Below are 18,386 nucleotides of genomic sequence, written 5' to 3'. Positions count from 1 at the left end.
CACGGCATGTGAGAACTTCCCGGACCAGGGCTTGAACCCGTGTCCCCTGCATTGGCAGGCGGATTCTTAACCACTGCGCCACCAGGGAAGTCCCTCAATGTTTACATATTTTAAAATAACCCAGACAATTGTGTAGGAACAAAATCTAAAATGTAATTTTAAGGCAAAGTGTTGTTTGCTGGAATTAATTATTTAAGAATTCTGTGACCAGAAGGGAATAGGTAAACAAAACAAAAATACAAACACTTCTGGTTGTCTCTTTGAAAACAAAGAAATTTAGATCTGGTCTGCAAACCTAAGATTAAATGCAGCGTTGCATGACAAACGATTAGCAAGGATTGGAGAATAATGGTTATGTTCCACAGCAGAAGACACACCACATATACATATACAACAGAAGCAAAGAGTGAAGAAAGATTTTAAGAATTATAGTTTTTATCTTTAATTAAGATGGCTTCATAACCAAAATACTGAAAACTGATATTATAATCACCAAGAAACCTCCAGCTTTCCGTACTCCCGTCCAGACTGCAGAGGTCACGTAACACAAATGACAAGAGTGGAAGTCAGACAGACTTGGGCATTAATCCTTAGTCCACCAGTTACTATCTGTGTGACGCGAACGCATTTTTAAACCTCTATGTTTCTGTTTCCTCATCGGTAAAATGGAGGGTAACAACAGCCCTGGGTCATAGGATTATTGAAGTACTAAATACATTCGAAACACTTAGCAGATAAGAAGCACTCAAAAGCATTCTTACTTGCTCTACAGCATAACCTGACTAAACATTTCAGCAGCCCTGTTCTCGCAAACTCACCTACTCCCAGCTCTAAGAGCGTTCTTGCACATTAATCCCAAACACATTTGCTTCTATGTCAAGGACCTCCCTCCCTAAACACTATTCGTAGTTCCCATTTCTCCTCAAGGTATACTTTCTGTTCTCAGTCCATCCTCTGTAGGAACTCCAGAAATACCATTCTTCCTCTCATTCTCATTCTGAGCTTTCCAGATTTACCTGAGATGCAGCCTCCTTTCAACATTTACAGACTAACCGCCTCAGAGACTGCAAATCTGTTGCAATCATGCAGGTTCCCCTTCTGTTCAGTACTGTTTCACCATCTTTTCATGTCCTGTCCTTCAGTTGGTTTGCTGCTATTTACAAGTCACTTGAGAACAGGAGCTCTTTCAACCTTGTTTCCCACCATATGACTTACTTCTGTTGCTAGGAGTATTTATAGCTTTCCAAACTGACCATGGTCTTTCACACATTTGTCCTCTGCCACTCTCCAAAAAAAAGTTTCTTTCCTCTTCTCCAGGCAACTTCAAGGTTTTGCCTGGGGAGAAGGTTCAAAATTCAGTTCGAGGGCTTCCCTGGTGGCGCAGTGGTTGAGAGTCCGCCTGCCGATGCAGGGGACACGGGTTCGTGCCCCGGTCCAGGAAGATCCCACATGCCGCGGAGCGGCTAGGCCCGTGAGCCATGGCCGCTGAGCTTGCGCGTCCGGAGCCTGTGCTCCGCAACGGGAAAGGCCACAACAGTGAGAGGCCCGCGTACCGCAAAAAAAAAAAAAAAAAAAAAAAAAAAAAAAAAAAAATTCAGTTCGAATGCCACCTTTCTAAAGCTTTCGGTAGTTGTTGCCTAGGAAGGATTAGGCAACGAACACGGCTCCCATACTGTACTATTGGATAAGCACTTGTAGAATTTAATCATCACAACTTAAAAGATAGGCCTCGCCGCGCCCTTTTAACAAATGAGGAATCTGAGGCTGGGGGCGATCCGGCGATTGTCCGAGGACATGGCTAGGAGGCTGGGAATGCCAAGAGGGAGTCCTTGCCTTCTGATACAGGACGTTGCCTGCCACTTGGGTTCAGGCAACATCCTGATAGAGGAAGTATGCTTGGTTAGCACCTGCGCTCCAAGGGACCTGGCAGTTAGCAGTTGCTCGTTAAATATTCGTTGAATGAACAAATCATCAGAATTCAGTAAACTGCATAAACGCGGTGAAGAATGCCGGCGTTGGAAGGGACACATTGATGCCACAGAGCAATCGGCTCGTCTTTCTGATGCTGAAAGGGAGGATTCGAGATGTCAGTGCTGCACAGCTAGCTAATGACAGAGCTAAGACCGGAAAGAATTTATTTATTTATTTATTTATTTAATAGATACGGAATGCCTGCTATAGGAGAGTGCTAGACTCTCGGGTCTATGTGGTCGAGGAGAGACACAAGCTTACCAATTCCCTCCTCAGAGCGCTAAAAAAAAAAAAAATGAGAGAGAGAGAAAAGAGAAAGCACTGCAAGAGAGTAAGGTGGGGACAGAATTCCCAGAGAAAAGGATGTGAAGGAAGAACCTGGAGCGCTTGGTCCGGACCCGAAGTGAAAAAGAATGATACAAAGTGGAAGAGCGAGAAAGCGGCGCGACCCTCGGCCCCTCGGCCCGTTTCTCCGCCGAGCCACACGGGGCCGCTGCATCCCTCCCCGCGTCTCGGGCCCCGGCGGCACCGCCTGCTCGCCTTTTCCCGGCGGAAATGCCCGGGCGATGACGGACACCCGGAGGGAGGGGAGAGAAAGAGCGAGAGACAAGGGGCAAGGGAACGGGGAGCGGCCGGCGGGCGGGAGGCGGCGGCGGCAGGTGCCCATCGTCCGGCGGGAGCTGCGCGGAAGCCCCGCACCTCCCCGCGCCCTTCACCGACTCCTGGGGCGCGCGGCCCAACGGGCCAGGGCGGGCAGGGGTCTCCCGGAGGCCGTGCGCCCGGAGCCGCCCGCGGGGCTTGGGCGGGGCGCGGGGTCGCGCTCCCCGGCTCCTTCCTCTCCCGCTGGGAGCTGGCGGCGGCGGCGGCGCCGGGCGAGGGGAGCGGCGCCCGGGGCTGGGGCGCGCGGGGGCGGGGAGGGGGGCGGGAGGCAGCGGGGGAGGGGCTCGGGCCACCATGGACGACAAGGCGTTCACCAAGGAGCTGGACCAGTGGGTCGAGCAGCTGAACGAGTGTAAACAACTGAACGAGAACCAGGTGCGGACGCTGTGCGAAAAGGTAAGAGAGAAAAGGGGCGAGATGCGGGCAGGGACCCCGTTCCTCCTCCTCCTCCTCCTCCTCTTTCTGCCCTCCCCTCACCCCCTCCCGGAATGCCTGCCCTGTGTCCGGCGCGCCGGTCCGGGGACCCGCAGGGCTGCGTCTCCGGTTTGGGCATCCTTCCCCGGGTGGGGTCGGGCCCTTCCAGGACCCCCGGGAACCCAGCCCACGATCCGGACCGGACGCTCCCGGTCCTGGCCTGTGGGGTCCGGGGTAGGTGGGCGGGGGCATTGTGGCACCCGGAATCCACGCCCTGAGTGTGATTGGGGTCGCCAACGCTATTGTGGGGGAATTGCTGACACCCCAGCATTTCCCGTGCGGACTAGCCATCCCGGCGCTTTAGCTGGCCGGCAGATGAATCTCGTGCGGTCTCGAAATTGAAAATGCACCGAAAACGAACCTGGGTGTTGTGACTATCAACGCGCTCTGAAATACACCCAGGCTTTTTCTCAGGTGACTCGGGCCCATCAAAAATCAGTAAATTGGTATGCGTGAAGCATTTGTTTGTAGAGAGGTGGGTGTGATGACAGACTGTGATTTTTAAAATAGAACTTGACTTTAGTTGAGACAGATGGTGACTGGTCTGCACGTTGAGAGGCTCTTTGGAAGCAAAAAATTGTTGATTTTCAGAAACAAGACGGCAAGTCTTAAGTTTGGCAACAGTGCTTGCCTGAAATGTTTAATGGGGTATGTGTTTTTCGTGCAGGTTAGCACTTTTCAGAAAGTTATTACTATTATATGTAAGTTTTTTTTCATTTCCAGAAAGTAATAAAATATGCAGGTGGTTTACTGTTTACAGTTGCTGTTGATAGTGTGATCTAACTTTCTGAATTCTGTGTGCATTGTTTTCTTAACCACTGTAATTATTTCGGACTTTCCATCTTTTCTCATTCATCTTTTATGTAGTTTGGACTAAATAATTTTTATGTAAGAAGGTTCCATGTGAAGGAGTAACGAAGTTATTTATTTTTTAATGTTTTTGGATTTGGGGGGAGGGGGTTTAAGCCAAAATCCGTAAGACTTTCTTCATAATTGTGTTTGGAAGTCAGGATGCCTCAGAAAAGCACTAAAGAAAGAAAGATTTTGTCATTATTATTTATAGGGTACCCTTAAAATTAAGCATCTTAGGAATGGAGGAGTAATAGCTAATATTAAGTAGTTAGAATAGTGTTTTTTAACTACGTGTAATGTTGCTTAGGGTCTTTATGTATTAAATAACTTTTTGTGAAGTATAGTTAATTTACAATGTGTTAGTTTCAAGTATACAACAGAGTGATTCAGTTTTTTTGAATTTTATTTTATTTTTTTATACAGCAGGTTCTTATTAGTCATCCATTTTATACATATTACTGTATACATATTAATCCCAATCGCCCAATGCCTCACACCACCACACTCCCCACCCCCCCACCCCTACGGCTTTGCGCCCGTGGTGTCCATACGTTTGTTCTCTACATCTGTGTCTCAATTTCTGCCCTGCAAACTGGTTCATCTGTACCATTTCTCTAGGTTCCACATATATGCGTTAATATACAATATTTGTTTTTCTGACGTACTTCACTTTGTATGACAGTCTCTAGATGCATCCACGTCTCTACAAATGACCCATTTTCGTTCCTTTTTATGGCTGAGTAATATTCCATCGTATATATGTACCACATCTTTATCCATTCGTCTGTCGATGGGCATTTAGGTTGCTTCCATGACCTGGCTATTGTAAATAGTGCTACAATGAACATGGGGGTGCATGTGTCTTTTTGAATTTTGGCTTTCTCTGGGTATATGCCCAGTAGTGGGATTGCTGGGTCATATGGTAGCTCTATTTTTAGTTGTTTAAGGAACCTCCATACTGTTTTCCATAGTAGCTATCAATTTACATTGCCACCAACAGTGCAAGAGGGTTCCCTTTTCTCCACACCGTCTCCAGCATTTGCTGTTTGTAGATTTTCTGATGATGCCCATTCTTACTGGTGTGAGGTGATACCTCATTGTAGTGTTGATTTGCATTTCTCTAATGATTAGTGATGTTGAGCAGCTTTTCATGTGCTTCTTGGCCATCTGTATGTCTTCTTTGGAGAAATGTCTATTCAGGTCTTCTGCCCATTTTTGGATTGGGTTGTTTTTTTAATATTGAGCTGCATGAGCTGTTTATATTTTGGAGATTAATCCTTTGTCCATTGATTCGTTTGCAAATATTTTCTCCCATTCTGAGGGTTGTCTTTTCGTCTTGTTTATGGTTTCCTTTGCTGTGCAAAAGCTCTTAAGTTTGATTAGGTCCCATTTGTTTATTTTTATTTTTATTTCCCTTACTTTATGAGGTGGATCAAAAAAGATCTTGCTGTGATTTATGTCAAAGAGTGTTCTTCCTATGTTTTCCTCTAAGAGTTTTATAGTGTCCGGTCTTACATTTAGGTCTCTAATCCATTTTGAGTTTATTTTTGTGTATGGTGTTAGGGAGTGTTCTAATTTCATTCTTTTACATGTAGCTGCCCAGTTTTCCCAGCACCACTTATTGAAGAGACTGTCTTTTCTCCACTGTATATTCTTGCCTCCTTTGTCATAGATTAGTTGACCATAGGTGTGTGGGTTTATCTCTGGACTTTCTGTCTTGTTCCATTGATCTATGTTTCTGTTTTTGTGCCAGTACCATATTGTCTTGATTACTGTAGCTTTGTAGTATATATAGTCTGAAGTCAGGGAGTCTGATTCCTCCAGCTCCACTTTTTTCCCTCACGACTGCTTTGGCTATTTGGGGTCTTTTGTGTCTCCATACAAATTTTAAGATTTTTTGGTTCTAGTTCTGTAAAAAATGCGATTGGTAATTTGATAGGGATTGCATTGAATCTGTAGATTGCTTTGGGACAAATATCAACAATATTGATTTTTCCAATCCAAGAACATGGTATATCTCTCCATCTGTTGGTATCATCTTTAATTTCTTTCATCACTGTCTTATAGTTTTCTGTATACAGGTGTTTTGTCTCCCTAGGTAGGTTTATTCCTAGGTATTTTATTCTTTTTGTTGCAGTGGTAAATGGGAGCGTCTCCTTAAGTTCTCTTTCAGAGTTTTCAGCATTAGTGTATAGGGATGTAAGAGATTTCTGTGCATTAATTTTGTATCCTGCAACTTTACCAAATTCATTGATTAGCTGTAGTAGTTTTCTGGTGGCATCTTTAGGATTCTCTATGTATAGTATCATGTCATCTGCAAACAGTGACAGTTTTACTTCTTCTTTTCCAATTTGTATTCCTTTTATTTCTTTTTCTTCTCTGATTGCTGTGGCTAGGACTTCCAAAACTATGTTGAATAATAGTGATGAGAGTGGACATCCTTGTCTTTTTCCTGATCTTAGAGAAAGTGCTTTCAGTTTTTCACCATTGAGAATGATGTTTGCTGTGGGTTTGTCGTATCTGGCCTTTATTATGTTGAGGTAGGTTCCCTCTGTGCCCACTTTCTGGAGAGTTTTTGTCATAAATGGGTGTTGAATTTTGTCAAAAGCTTTTACTGCATCTATTGAGATCATATGGTTTTTATTCTTCAGTTTGTTAATATAGTGTATCACATTGATTGATTTGTGTATATTGAAGAACTCTTGCATCCCTGGGATAAATCCCACTTGATCATGGTGTATGATCCTTTTAATCTGTTGTTGGATTCTGTTTGCTAGTATTTTGTTGAGGATTTTTGCATCTATATTCATGAGTGATATTGGTCTGTAATTTTCTTTTTTCGTAGTATCTTTGTCTGATTCTGGTATCAGGGTGAGGGTGGCCTCATAGAATGAGTTTGGGAGTGTTCCTATGCAAATTTTTGGAAGAGTTTGAGAAGAATGGGTATTAGCTCTTCTCTAAATGATTGATAGAATTCACCTGTGAAGCCATCTAGTCCTGGACTTTTATTTGTTGCAAGATTTTTAATCACAGTGTCAGTTTCATTACTTGTGATTGGTCTGTTCATATTTTCTGTTTCTTCCTTGTTCAGTCTCAGAAGGTTATACCTTTCTAAGAATTTGTCCATTTCTTCCAGCTTGTCCATTTTATTGGCATAGAGTTGTTTATAGTAGTCTCCTAGGATGCTTTGTATTTCTGTGGTGTCTGTTATAACTTCTCCTTTTTCATTTCTAATTTTATTGATTTGAGTCCTCTCTCTTTTTCTTGATGAATCTGGCTAATGGTTTATCAATTTTGTTTATCTTCTCAAAGAACCAGCTTTTAGTTTTATTGATCTTTGCTATTGTTTTCTTTGTTTCTATTACATTTATTTCTACTCTGATCTTGATGATTTCTTTCCTTCTGCTGACTTTGGGTTTTGTTTGTTCTTCTTTCTCTAGTTTCTTTAGGTGTAAGGTTAGATTGCTTATTTGAGATTTTTTTTTGTTTCTTGAGGTAGGCTTGTACCGCTGTAAACTTCCCTCTTAGAACTGCTTTTGCTGCATCCGATCAGTTTTGGATCGTCGTGTTTTCATTGTCATTTGTCTCTAGGTATTTTTAAATTTCCTCTTTGATTTCTTCAGTGATCTCTTAGTTATTTAGTAACATTGTTTAGCCTCCATGTGTTTGTGTTTTTTACGTTTTTTTCCCTGTAATTCATTTCTAATCTCATAGCGTTGTGGTCAGAAAAGATGCTTGATATGACTTCAATTTTCTTAAATTGACTGAGGCTTGATTTGTGACCCAAGATGTGATCTATCCTGGAGAATGTTCCGTGTGCACTTGAGAAGAAAGTGTAATCTGCTGTTTTTGGATGGAATGTCCTATAAATATCAATTAAATTTATCTGGTCTATTGTGTCATTTAAAGCTTCTGTTTCGTTATTTTCATTTTGGATGATCTGTCCATTGGTGTAAGTGAGGTGTTAAAGTCCCCCAGTATTACTGTGTTACTGTTGATTTCCTCTTTTTTTTTTTTTTTCCGGTATGCGGGCCTGTCACTGTTGTGGCCTCTCCCGCTGCGGAGCACAGGCTCCAGCGGCCATGGCTCACGGGCCCAGCCGCTCCGCGGCATGTGGGATCTTCCCAGACCGGGGCACGAACCTGTGTCCCCTGCATCGGCAGGTGGACTGTCAACCACTGCGCCACCAGGGAAGCCCTGATTTCCTCTTTTATGGCTATTAGCATTTGCCTTATGTACTGAGATGCTTTCTGTGTTGGATGCATATATATTTATAATTGTTATATCTTCTTGCATTGATCCTTTGATCTTTTTGTGGTGTCCTTCCTTGTCTCTTGTAACGTTCTTTATTTTAAAGTCTATTTTGTCTGATATGAGTATTGCTATTCCAGCTTTCCTTTGATTTCCATTTGCATGGAATATCTTTTTCCATCCCCTCACTTTCAGTCTGTTTGTGTCCCTAGGTCTGAAGTGGGTCTCTTGTAGACAGCATATATATGGGTCTTGTTTTTGTATCCATTCAGCAAGCCTGTGTCTTTTGGTTGGAGCATTTAATCCATTCACGTTTAAGGTAATTATCAATATGCATGTTCCTATGACCATTTTCTTAATTGTTTTGGGTTTGTTTTTGTAGGTCCTTTTCTTCTCTTGTGTTTCCCACTTAGAGAAGTTCCTTTAGCATTTGCTGTAGAGCTGGTTTGGTGGTGCTGAATTCTCTTAGCTTTTGCCTATCTGTAAAGCTTTTCATTTCTCCATCAAATCTGAATGAGATCCTTGCCAGGTAGAGTAATCTTGGTTGTAGGTTCTTCCCTTTCATCACTTTAAGTATATCATGCCACTCCCTTTTGGCTTGTAGTAGAGTTTCTGCTGAGAAATCAGCTGTTAACCTTATGGGAGTTCCCTTGTATGTTATTTGTTGTTTTTCCCTTGTTGCTTTTAATAATTTTTCTTTGTCTTTAATTTTTGTCAGTTTGATTACTACGTGTCTTGGCGTGTTTCTACTTGGGTTTATCTTGTATGGGACTCGCTGCGCTTCCTGGACTTGGGTGGCTATTTCCTTTCCCATGTTGGGGAAGTTTTCGACTAATCTCTTCAAATATTTTCTCGGGTCCTTTCTCTCTCTCTTCTCCTTCTGGGAGCACTATAATGCGAATGTTGTTGCGTTTAATGTCGTCCCAGTGGTCTCTTAGGCTGTCTTCATTTCTTTTCATTCTTTTTTTTTATTCTGTTCTGCAGCAGTGAATTCCACCATTCTGTCTTCCAGGTCACTTATTCGTTCTTCTACCTCAGTTATTCTGCTACTGATTCCTTCTAGTGTAGTTTTCATTTCAGTTATTGTATTGTTCGTCTCTGTTTGTTCTTTAATTCTTCTAGGTCTTTGTTAAACATTTCTTGCATCTTCTCGATCTTTGCCTCCATTCTTTTTCAGAGGTCCTGGATCATCTTCACTACCATTATTCTGAATTCTTTTTCTGGAAGGTTGCCTATCTCCACTTCATTTAGTTGTTTTTCTGGGGTTTTATCTTGTTCCTTCATCTGGTACATAGCCCTCTGTCTTTTCATCTTGTCTTTCTGTGAGTGTGGTTTTTGTTCCACAGGCTGCAGGATGGTAGTTCTTCTTGCTTCTGCTGTCTGCCCTCTGGTGGATGAGGCTATCTAAGAGGCTTGTGCAAGTTTCCTGATGGGAGGGACTGGTGGTGGGTAGAGCTGGGTGTTGCTCTGGTGGGCAGAGCTCAGTAAAACTTTAATCTGCTTGTCTGCTGATGGGTGGGGCTGGGTTCCCTCCTTGTTGGTTGTTTGGCCTGAGGCAACCCAACACTGGAGCCTACCTGGGCTCTTTGGTGGGGCTAATGGTGGACTCTGGGAGGGCTCACACCAAGGAGCACTTCCCAGAAACTCTGCTGCCAGTTTCCTTGTCCTCACAACCACAGCCACCCCCCACCACTGCAGGAGACCCTCCAACACTAGCAGGGAGGTCTGGTTCAGTCTCCCCTGGGGTCACTGCTCCTTCCCCTGTGTCCCGTTGCGCACACTACTTTGTGTGTGCCCTCCAAGAGTGGAGTCTCTGTTTCCCCCAGTCCTGTGAAAGTCCTGCAGTCAAATCTCGCTAGCCTTCAAAGTCTGATTCCCTAGGAATGCCTCCTCCCGTTGCCGGACCCCCAGCTTCGGAAGCCTGACGTGGGGCTCAGAACCTTCACTCCAGTGGGTGGACCTCTGTGGTATAAATGTTCTCCAGTCTGTGAGTCACCCACTCAGCAGTTATAGGATTTGATTCTGCTGTGATTACACCCCTCCTACCATCTCATTGTGGCTTCTCCTTTGTCTTTGGATGTGAGGTATCTTTTTTGGTGAGTTCCAGTGTCTTCCTGTCGATGATTGTCCCGCAGCTAGGTGTGATTCTGGTGTTCTCGCAAGAGGGAGTGAGAGCTCGTCCTTCTACTCCACCATCTTGGTTCAGGACCAGGTGATTCAGTTTTACATATATATATATTCTTTTTCAGATTCTCTCTTGTATTAAAGTTATTACAAGATATTGAGTATAGTTCCCTGTGCTGTACAGTAGGCCCTTGTTGTTCATCTATTTTATATATAGTGGTGTGTATATGTTAATCCCAAACTCCTAATTTATCCCCCCCCCATCCACTTTGGTAACCATAACTTTGTTTTCTGTGTCTGTGAGTCTATTAAATAACTATATGTTGACTCAAGAGGATTTAGTTCTGTAAATAGAACTGCCAAGCAAATGGTATCTTTGTGTTTCTGAAACAAATTGTTTACTTACCGCTTCAAATTCGACATTCAGTTTTCTTGCATGATAAACTATAACTTCATGTCTTAGAATATATGTTTTAACTCGATCTCTCAGGCTCTAGTGTCAGGTGAAATATCCAGTTCTGAAATTAGCTGAGTCAGTTAACCTCACTGTGAACAGTAGATGTAGACTTGAAGTTATGGGCAAAGTTGGTAGTTGAATTGGTTTTACCTTTGACTCTCTAATAATTTTAAGATGTCTTCCTGGAGAAGAATGTTGTACCCCTGCTCAGTCACACTTGAGCCTTAATCACTTGAGCAAGCTTTCTGAATTTGCCCAGAGAGATTCTTTTAACTTCAGCTCCTAAATAAATTGGACTACCCATCTCTAGGACCTCTGAGGTATATTTCAGCTGGTATCTTACCCACTTCTTTCTTTGTATACTTGTACTTTGCCACTAAGCATGATTTTTTTAAGTGAAAATCTCCTGTCATTCATCTTTGTCCTCCACCCCTTTGATGGGGTTGCCGACGGGCTGGAGAAGAGTGATGGTAGCCCTTCCTCGCTAACCCCCTGAGCAGTGCTTCGTGCGGCAGCCCCCTTCTAGCAGCTGTGGTGAACCTCTGTGGTGTATATTTTCTGTCTTCTAGCCTTAGTCTAAAGTTCCATTTCATTTCCCTACCTCTACCCGCCTTTTTCCTGCCAAGTGCAGTGTTTGTTTATAGCAAACTCTAGTAGGCAGCCTGAGTTCAAACCCTGGCTCCACAGCTTGATGGCTGCCAGTCTCTGCACCTCTGACTCCTTATCTAAGACAGGGATGATCGTACTTGCTGATCTCCTGGGGCGGTTGTATTAAGATACTACTGGTGTAAAGTCCTGACCAGAAATCAGCAATGAGTATTAAATGAAGAAAAGCTAAAAATAAAAGTAGCTATTTTATCTTGTTTTAAATGTCATCCTATTTTCTTTTGGAAAAAGATGCAAAATAAGTAGAAGTGTTGATATGACTTCTCTGTGGAGAATGTACTTCAAAAGAGGTTTTCTATAGAGTGGTTCTAGAACTCTGAAAAATGCAGTTTCATTATATCTTTTTAAAATTTTATTATTATTTTTTTTTGGCTGCGTTGCGTCCTCGTTGCTGCGCGCGGGCTTTCTCTAGTTGCGGTGAGCGGGGGCTACTCTTTGTCACGGTACACAGGCTTCTCATTACAGTGGCTTCTCTTGTTGCGGAGCACAGGCCCTAGAGCACACAGGCTTCAGTAGTTGTGGCACGTGGCCTCAGTAGTTGTGGCTCGAGGACTCTAGAGCGCACGCTCAGTAGTTGTGGCGCACGGGCTTAGTTGCTCTGTGACGTGGGATCTTCCCGGACCAGGGCTCGAACCCGTGTCCCCTGCATTGGGGGCAGGCATATAGAAAAAATGTAAGAGACAATAAAAAGTCAAACCTAATTGTAAATATCATCTTTTTGTTTAATTCTTTGTGACTAGATTTTAGGTTTTTTTTTTTAAGTAACATGATTTTTTTGGAGTCTGTTAGAAATACTATTCTATAGAAAGGTACATCGTTGTGAGGGTGATTTCTCCCTCAAAATTAAATTCGTATTCTAACTCAGATTGCCTAAAACGTGAAGGAGTCAGCTGAAATTAAGACCAAAGTGGTACTGGAAAAAGCCCTGTTTTGAGGTAGTGGCAAAAATAAAACCCATCCTAATGCCAATTGGAGAACAGCTACAAAAAATATGGGTATGAATGATATGGTATGTCGGCCTTCAAGGTTAATTTCTGTCTAGAGGAAAACTGTTTGCATAAAATAGTTAAGGCATGTCTTCCAAGAAGGCGATTAGCTCTTAACATGAACTTAAATTAGCAGTCCAGCTTTGGAGCTGATTGCACATTTGACTGTCTTACGTGTGTAGAGAGATTGCTTCTGCCATTTGTTTCTGCAGCAGCAGTATGCACAGTGATTTAGAAAGAGAGTGTGCCTGGAGAGCCGGTCTGGCACTGCCAAGGACATTCTGTGGCTAGAACTTTTTTTTTTTTTTTTTTTTTGCGGTATGCGGGCCTCTCACCTAGATAGCTCGTCTCTTTCTACTATAACAAAGAATGACATGATTACAGTGGAATATGAGGTTAAACCCCAATTTTACTGACTGAACAAATCATCATGTTCCGTGCTTATCTAAGCCAACCTTTCATAGCAGACAGGTAAAGTAACTAAAGCAAACTAGACTAACATGAACTACTGCTAATGACGAGAAAACAGACCTTTTAAAATCAATTCATCATTTCTCGACTTTACGTATGATGTGTAAAATCATGTTCATAGATAGAAAAAATGAAGATACTTTATAAACGTTTCACATGGAGTAGTTTTATTTGCAACATGTGCCTTTTATTCTACTTTGAAGATCTTGCAGAAAGTTTTCCTTCAGTGTTTTTTTCAGGACAAATGTTCTGAAGGACTTGGTGAATGAAGTCCTCTTTGATGAAAGGAAACCAGAATACCAGAAATTGAAGATAAAATTAATGCCAAAACAATCACTGCACTTTAGACTATGTAAACTATATTTCTGAACTTAGATTTTCTAAGAAAAATGGCATTAAAATCACTGTCATCTTCAAAGAAGGCTAAGTCAGAGCTGCAACAGCATTTCACATTTAGTTTTAGGGTTTTCCTCATACATATATATATATATATATATATATTTTTAAAATATTTATTTATTTATTTGGCTGCACCGGGTCTTAGTTGCAGCACACGGGATCTTTAGTTGCGGCATGCGGGATCTAGTTCCCTGACCAGGGATCGAACCTGGGTCCCCTGCATTGGGAGCCCGGATTCTTAACCACTGGACCACCAGGGAAGTCCCTCCTCATATTCTTTTTTTTTTTGTTTTTTTTTGCGGTACGCGGGCCTCTCACTGTTGTGGCCTCTCCCGTTGCGGAGCACAGGCTCCGGACGCGCAGACTCAGTGGCCATGGCTCACGGGCCCAGCTGCTCCGTGGCATGTGGGATCCTCCCGGACCAGGGCACGAACCCGTGTCCCCTGCACTGGCAGGCGGACTCTCAACCACTGCGCCACCAGGGAAGCCCGCTCCTCATATTCTTAAATTGAGATGTAATTCACATACTATAAAAGTCGCCCTATAAAGTGTACAGTTCCGTGGTTTTAGTATATTCATAAAGTTTTGCAACCATCTCCACCATATAATTGCAGAACATTTTCATCACCCCAGAAAAGAAACCTCCTGCCCACTAGCAGTCATTCCTCATTCTCCCTTCCCCCCATCCCCTGGCAGCCACTGATTTACTTTCTGTCTCTATGGATTTGCCTGTTCTAGACATTGTATATGAATGGAATCATGTAATACGTAATGTTTTGTGTCTGGCTGGAGATTCTTCCATGCTGAGCATGTGTCAGTACTTCATTCCTTTTTGTGGCTGAATAAAATTCCCTTATATGAATATGGCACTGTGGTTGTTTTCATAATTAAGTTATTGCCATCTGGAATTTGTTTTGAAGTTTAAAAAGTGTTTTTTTTCAGATTGAAAAAGTAATACATATTTGTTTTTTAAAAATTAGAACATCTCAGAAATGTAGGGGAAAAGCAAATGCTCTCCACTGTTGCACCCACCTTCCCTGTCCACTACCATCCTGCCTCAGAGGCAAACATTAGGTAGTTTTCCAGGCCTTGTTCTCTGTGTGCAAAAAACATGGGTTTTGGGGGGTAGGGAGGATGTTTGTGGTGTATTGTTTTCATTAAAGTGGGATCACAGTTATACTAAAATCTTTTTTTTTAACCAAACAATCTGTCTTGGCCTGTGTACATACATATAGTTCATTCTTTCTTAATTTCAACAGACCATATGATTTATTCTTGTGTTTCCAAGCTTGACGTTGCCTGGCATACAGACTCTTGACTGTGGTTGAACTGAAAGAAAAGGTTTATTTCTTTGTATTGAAAAAAAAAAAAAGGTCAGTTCTCATTTATGGAAGAACCTTGTAACTGTAGGAGGACAGGCCACCCTACTTACATTAACCTAGCCCTGTAGGATTTGGAACTTCATTTAATCTCATCTGTTTTGGAGATCACTCTGTTCTATGGCTTTCTTTCGATGAATTTGCCTAGGAGTAAGAGGTAGACTCTAATGTTTTATAGCAGATTATTTATGTGTAAATAGAGGGGAAAGAAAATAACTTGTGTACTGGCTCTGCCAACACCAAATATGTTAGCCCTTTGGGATCATGGCTCTGGCAGTGGGCACCAGCACAAAGCTAAAAATAGAATGCCACCTGTTGAGAAGCTGGGGAGACTTGACATTTATATATTCTGCATTCTTAAAATGTGGGTAGAGGAAAAATAAAGCATTATATGTGAATGTCATTCCCAAAGCTTTATTTTTCTCAATTCTCTTCCTAAGATAGATTTGACTTCATAGCAACAAGAAAGAATTTGTTTTAAATGGGTGAGAAAGGAAGCAAGTTTGCATGGATAGGTACACAGCGACGCGTTAAACTTGCTGGTATACTGTTAAGCTTTATGCCTGGATGTGTCTGTGCCGGGTGGCGTTTACCATCACCACAGTCCTTCACTTCACAGTTGAAACTTGGTCTTGTCAGAGTCTTAGAGATAATTAAACTTTGGGTGCTAAGTCACATTAAAAAGCACTCATGAGAATTATATATAGAATTACACGGTGTACAGAAAAGAGTGTAGCAGTCCTAAGACCACTGTATGTGGAAAGGTCTCATTTCAAGGTTGTCTGGTGTCTGGAAACTTGGATTTGGGAGGCTTCCCAGCATTCCCTGTTAAGCGTGGCTCGCTGTGCCTAAACTGTTTATGCAAACAGTGTGATTTATGCGGAACACGTGCTGTGCTTTTGAAGTCTGGAATTTTGGTACATGCTAGGCAGGGGGTATCCATGTGACCAGCTCCCCTTTACAAATCCTGGGCACAGCGCCTCTAATGAGCTTCCCCGTGACTGACGGATTTCACATGTGTGGCTTCAGCTTGCTGCTGCAGGTGTTAGGCTCACTCTCTGCAGCTCCACTGGGAGAGGACTCCAGAGGCTTGCGCTCGATTTCCTCCGGGCTGTGCCGCATGTGCCTTTTTTTGCTGATTTTGCTTTTTTGCTGTAATAAATTATAGCCATGAGTACAACTACGTGCTGAGTTGTGTGGACCTTCTTTTATGAATCACCACCAAACCTGGGGCTGGTCTTGGGGACTCCTGACACACAAGGGTTTCTACACTGAGAATTCCAAGTATCAGATGAACTGTATACTTACTTCTGCCAGTCCAGCACATTCTTTCCTTGAAGGCAAGCCAGAGTGATCTCACAGTAAGATCACTTTACAATAAAGGGTGTTAGCTATAAATCAAGTGTTTAGAAACATCAGGAATCTGTACAGTAAAGATAAAAATATTGGAGGGGGGCTGGCTCTGGCCTGACAAAGTACTTCACTGTTATGTAGATAAAAGCTTAGGAAGTATTATGGTAAAGCAAACACACACACACACACACACACACACACACACACACTGTAAATCACATATCTTAACCCATCCTCATAGTTTTATAAAACCTGTGCTGGGTTAAGATAACCATATATCCTTAAAAGAACAATTGTGGGACTTCCCTGGTGGCGCAGTGGTTAAGAATCCACCTGCCAATGCAGGTGGTCTGGTCTGGGAAGATCCCACATGCCGCGGAGCAACTAAGCCCGTGCGCCGCGACTACTGAACCTGTGCTCTAGAGCCCGTGAGCCACAACTACTGAGCCCATGTGCCACAACTACTGAAGCCCACACGCCTAGAGCCCGTGCTCCGCAAGAGAAGCCCGCGCACAGCAATGAAGAGTAGCCCCCCGCTCACCGCAACTAGAGAAAGCCTGCCTGCAGCAACGAAGACCCAACGCAGCCAAAAATAAATAAATTTTTTTAATTGAATTGGATAATATTTACATTTTGGGGCTTTTTATTTCTATATTTAAAGTGAGACAGTAATGATAATGTTCGTATATGAAGCAGTTTTCCTTTTTAGAGTTGGAACCATCGGCTGAGTATTTTTTTTTTAATTAATAACAAAAATAGACATCGGGTCCAATTGAACTCTAATGACTTACGCTCTTCAGTTTGATTTTTTTTCTGAACAAAATTGGGAAGCTATCTTATGAATAAACTTGGTAAAAATGCTGTTTCATTTGTGATCTCGGACATTTCTGGCCGTTTGCCAGACCTTTAAGGAGACGCTTGATAATCTCTAAAATTTCCTTCAGTTCTAATCGGAATTACACCTTGTAGCAGCTCTGCCCTCATTCTCGCCCCACCCCAGTGACTGATTGGGCAGCAGGGAGCATGTGTCTCAGCTGGCCAGTGAGAATTCTGGGAAAACTTTGTGAGATGGATAGACTAGACTGGCATGTGCCCTTTGGCCTTTTGCCCCTTCTTGCTGAGTGAGATACCAGATGCAGTGCCTACAGATGCATCATCATTTTATGACCATGAGATGGCGATTCTGTTTACTAAGGATGGCAGAGAAGGTGAAGGGAAAGAGTCTGCTGCCCCAGTGGTCCTTGAGAAGCTGCACCAACCCAGCGCTGCCTATGTCCAGGCTTCTTGTTACATGAGAAAAATAAACCCACAGTTTAGGTCTTCTCTTCCCCCCTGAGAAAAAGATACTTCAGTAACATGATGATAATAAAACAATGTATTTTGCCACACAGCTAAGAATCAACCCTTAGAGAATTTGAATTTGGAAAAGCATAGCTATTTCCATATTACACATGTGGAAGGTAAGACTTCACATTTTAGAGAGACACAGACTCGCAGATACCTAGTCTGAGTGAAGAAACTGAAGTGTATATAGGTCTTAGGGTTACACAGTTAGATTTCAAATGGGAGAACTCATTTTTCTGGAAGACTTCTGCACATATCTCATTCTAACTAATTATAGGCAAAGAGAAGAAAAATATGGACTACACTGTTCATAACTCTTGGGAAGTTGACCAGGCTAACTTAAGCAGAAATGTCATTTGCCAGAAGAATGTTTAGTAGCCTAGAATCAGAAGGCAAGCTGGAGAACCAAGCTTGGAAATTTTGCAGAAATTAAAGAGAGATTGGAGCCGCAGTCAAAATCATACCATAGAAACGATTTAGAACGCTGGAGAGAACACCTGTGTGGGAGTAGAACTTGCCATTGTCTCTACTGCTTAGAGTCACTTCAGGTTAAAAGTCTGGGCTAGGTGCATCCAGTTGGCATAGATGAACCTGGAGGTAGACTGACTTTCTTTGTGATTCTAACAGTGTGTATACAGACTTTCGTTGGGATTTTGTTTTACGTATTCTAACATCAGTGTTTTGGATTGGTGTAATAGGACGAAATAGTCACTGAAAGCAAGTTGAGGTGAATGATACATGTCTTTGTAGTAATGTGAACCGACCTACCCTTATCTTTCATCTTACATCTTACATGTAGGTCAACAGAACAGATGCATTAATATAATGATTTCCAAGCTTTTTAGTCTCGTGACCCCTTTTTACTCTTAAAACTTGAGATCAGTATAGTAAGTGAATAAAAGTTTTTCAACAAAACTTCATAGTGTCACTATTACAAGTTTGGGAACTAATTACAAGTTTGGGAACTAATAAAGCCATCAATGTAGAAAATCTCCCTAC

The 18,386-nt window shown here is 42.5% G+C and overlaps 1 protein-coding gene and 1 long non-coding RNA gene across 2 annotated transcripts in view; one reads left to right on the top strand and one right to left on the bottom strand.

The window, feature by feature from the left end:
* The first annotated feature begins 2,877 nt into the window (after window positions 1-2,877).
* The window catches only part of PPP2CB (protein phosphatase 2 catalytic subunit beta), a 30,507-nt gene continuing 14,998 nt past the window's right edge, over window positions 2,878-18,386 (top strand). Inside the window, exon 1 of the mRNA XM_030832598.2 lies at window positions 2,878-3,027. Within this exon, the coding sequence (XP_030688458.1) occupies window positions 2,926-3,027 (102 nt within the window). The 5' untranslated portion in view covers window positions 2,878-2,925. The remainder of the gene's footprint in view (window positions 3,028-18,386) is intronic.
* LOC132594417 (uncharacterized) overlaps window positions 11,863-18,386 on the bottom strand; it is a 32,056-nt gene continuing 25,532 nt past the window's right edge. Inside the window, exon 3 of the long non-coding RNA XR_009560587.1 lies at window positions 11,863-12,098. This is a non-coding gene — a long non-coding RNA (uncharacterized lncRNA). The remainder of the gene's footprint in view (window positions 12,099-18,386) is intronic.

This window comes from Globicephala melas, chromosome 21 (assembly GCF_963455315.2).
Source record: "Globicephala melas chromosome 21, mGloMel1.2, whole genome shotgun sequence".
In the NCBI taxonomy this organism is placed as follows: Eukaryota; Metazoa; Chordata; class Mammalia; order Artiodactyla; family Delphinidae; genus Globicephala; species Globicephala melas.
The sequence above is the reverse complement of the archived record's forward strand: the minus strand, read 5'-3'. Positions and strand labels throughout refer to the sequence as shown.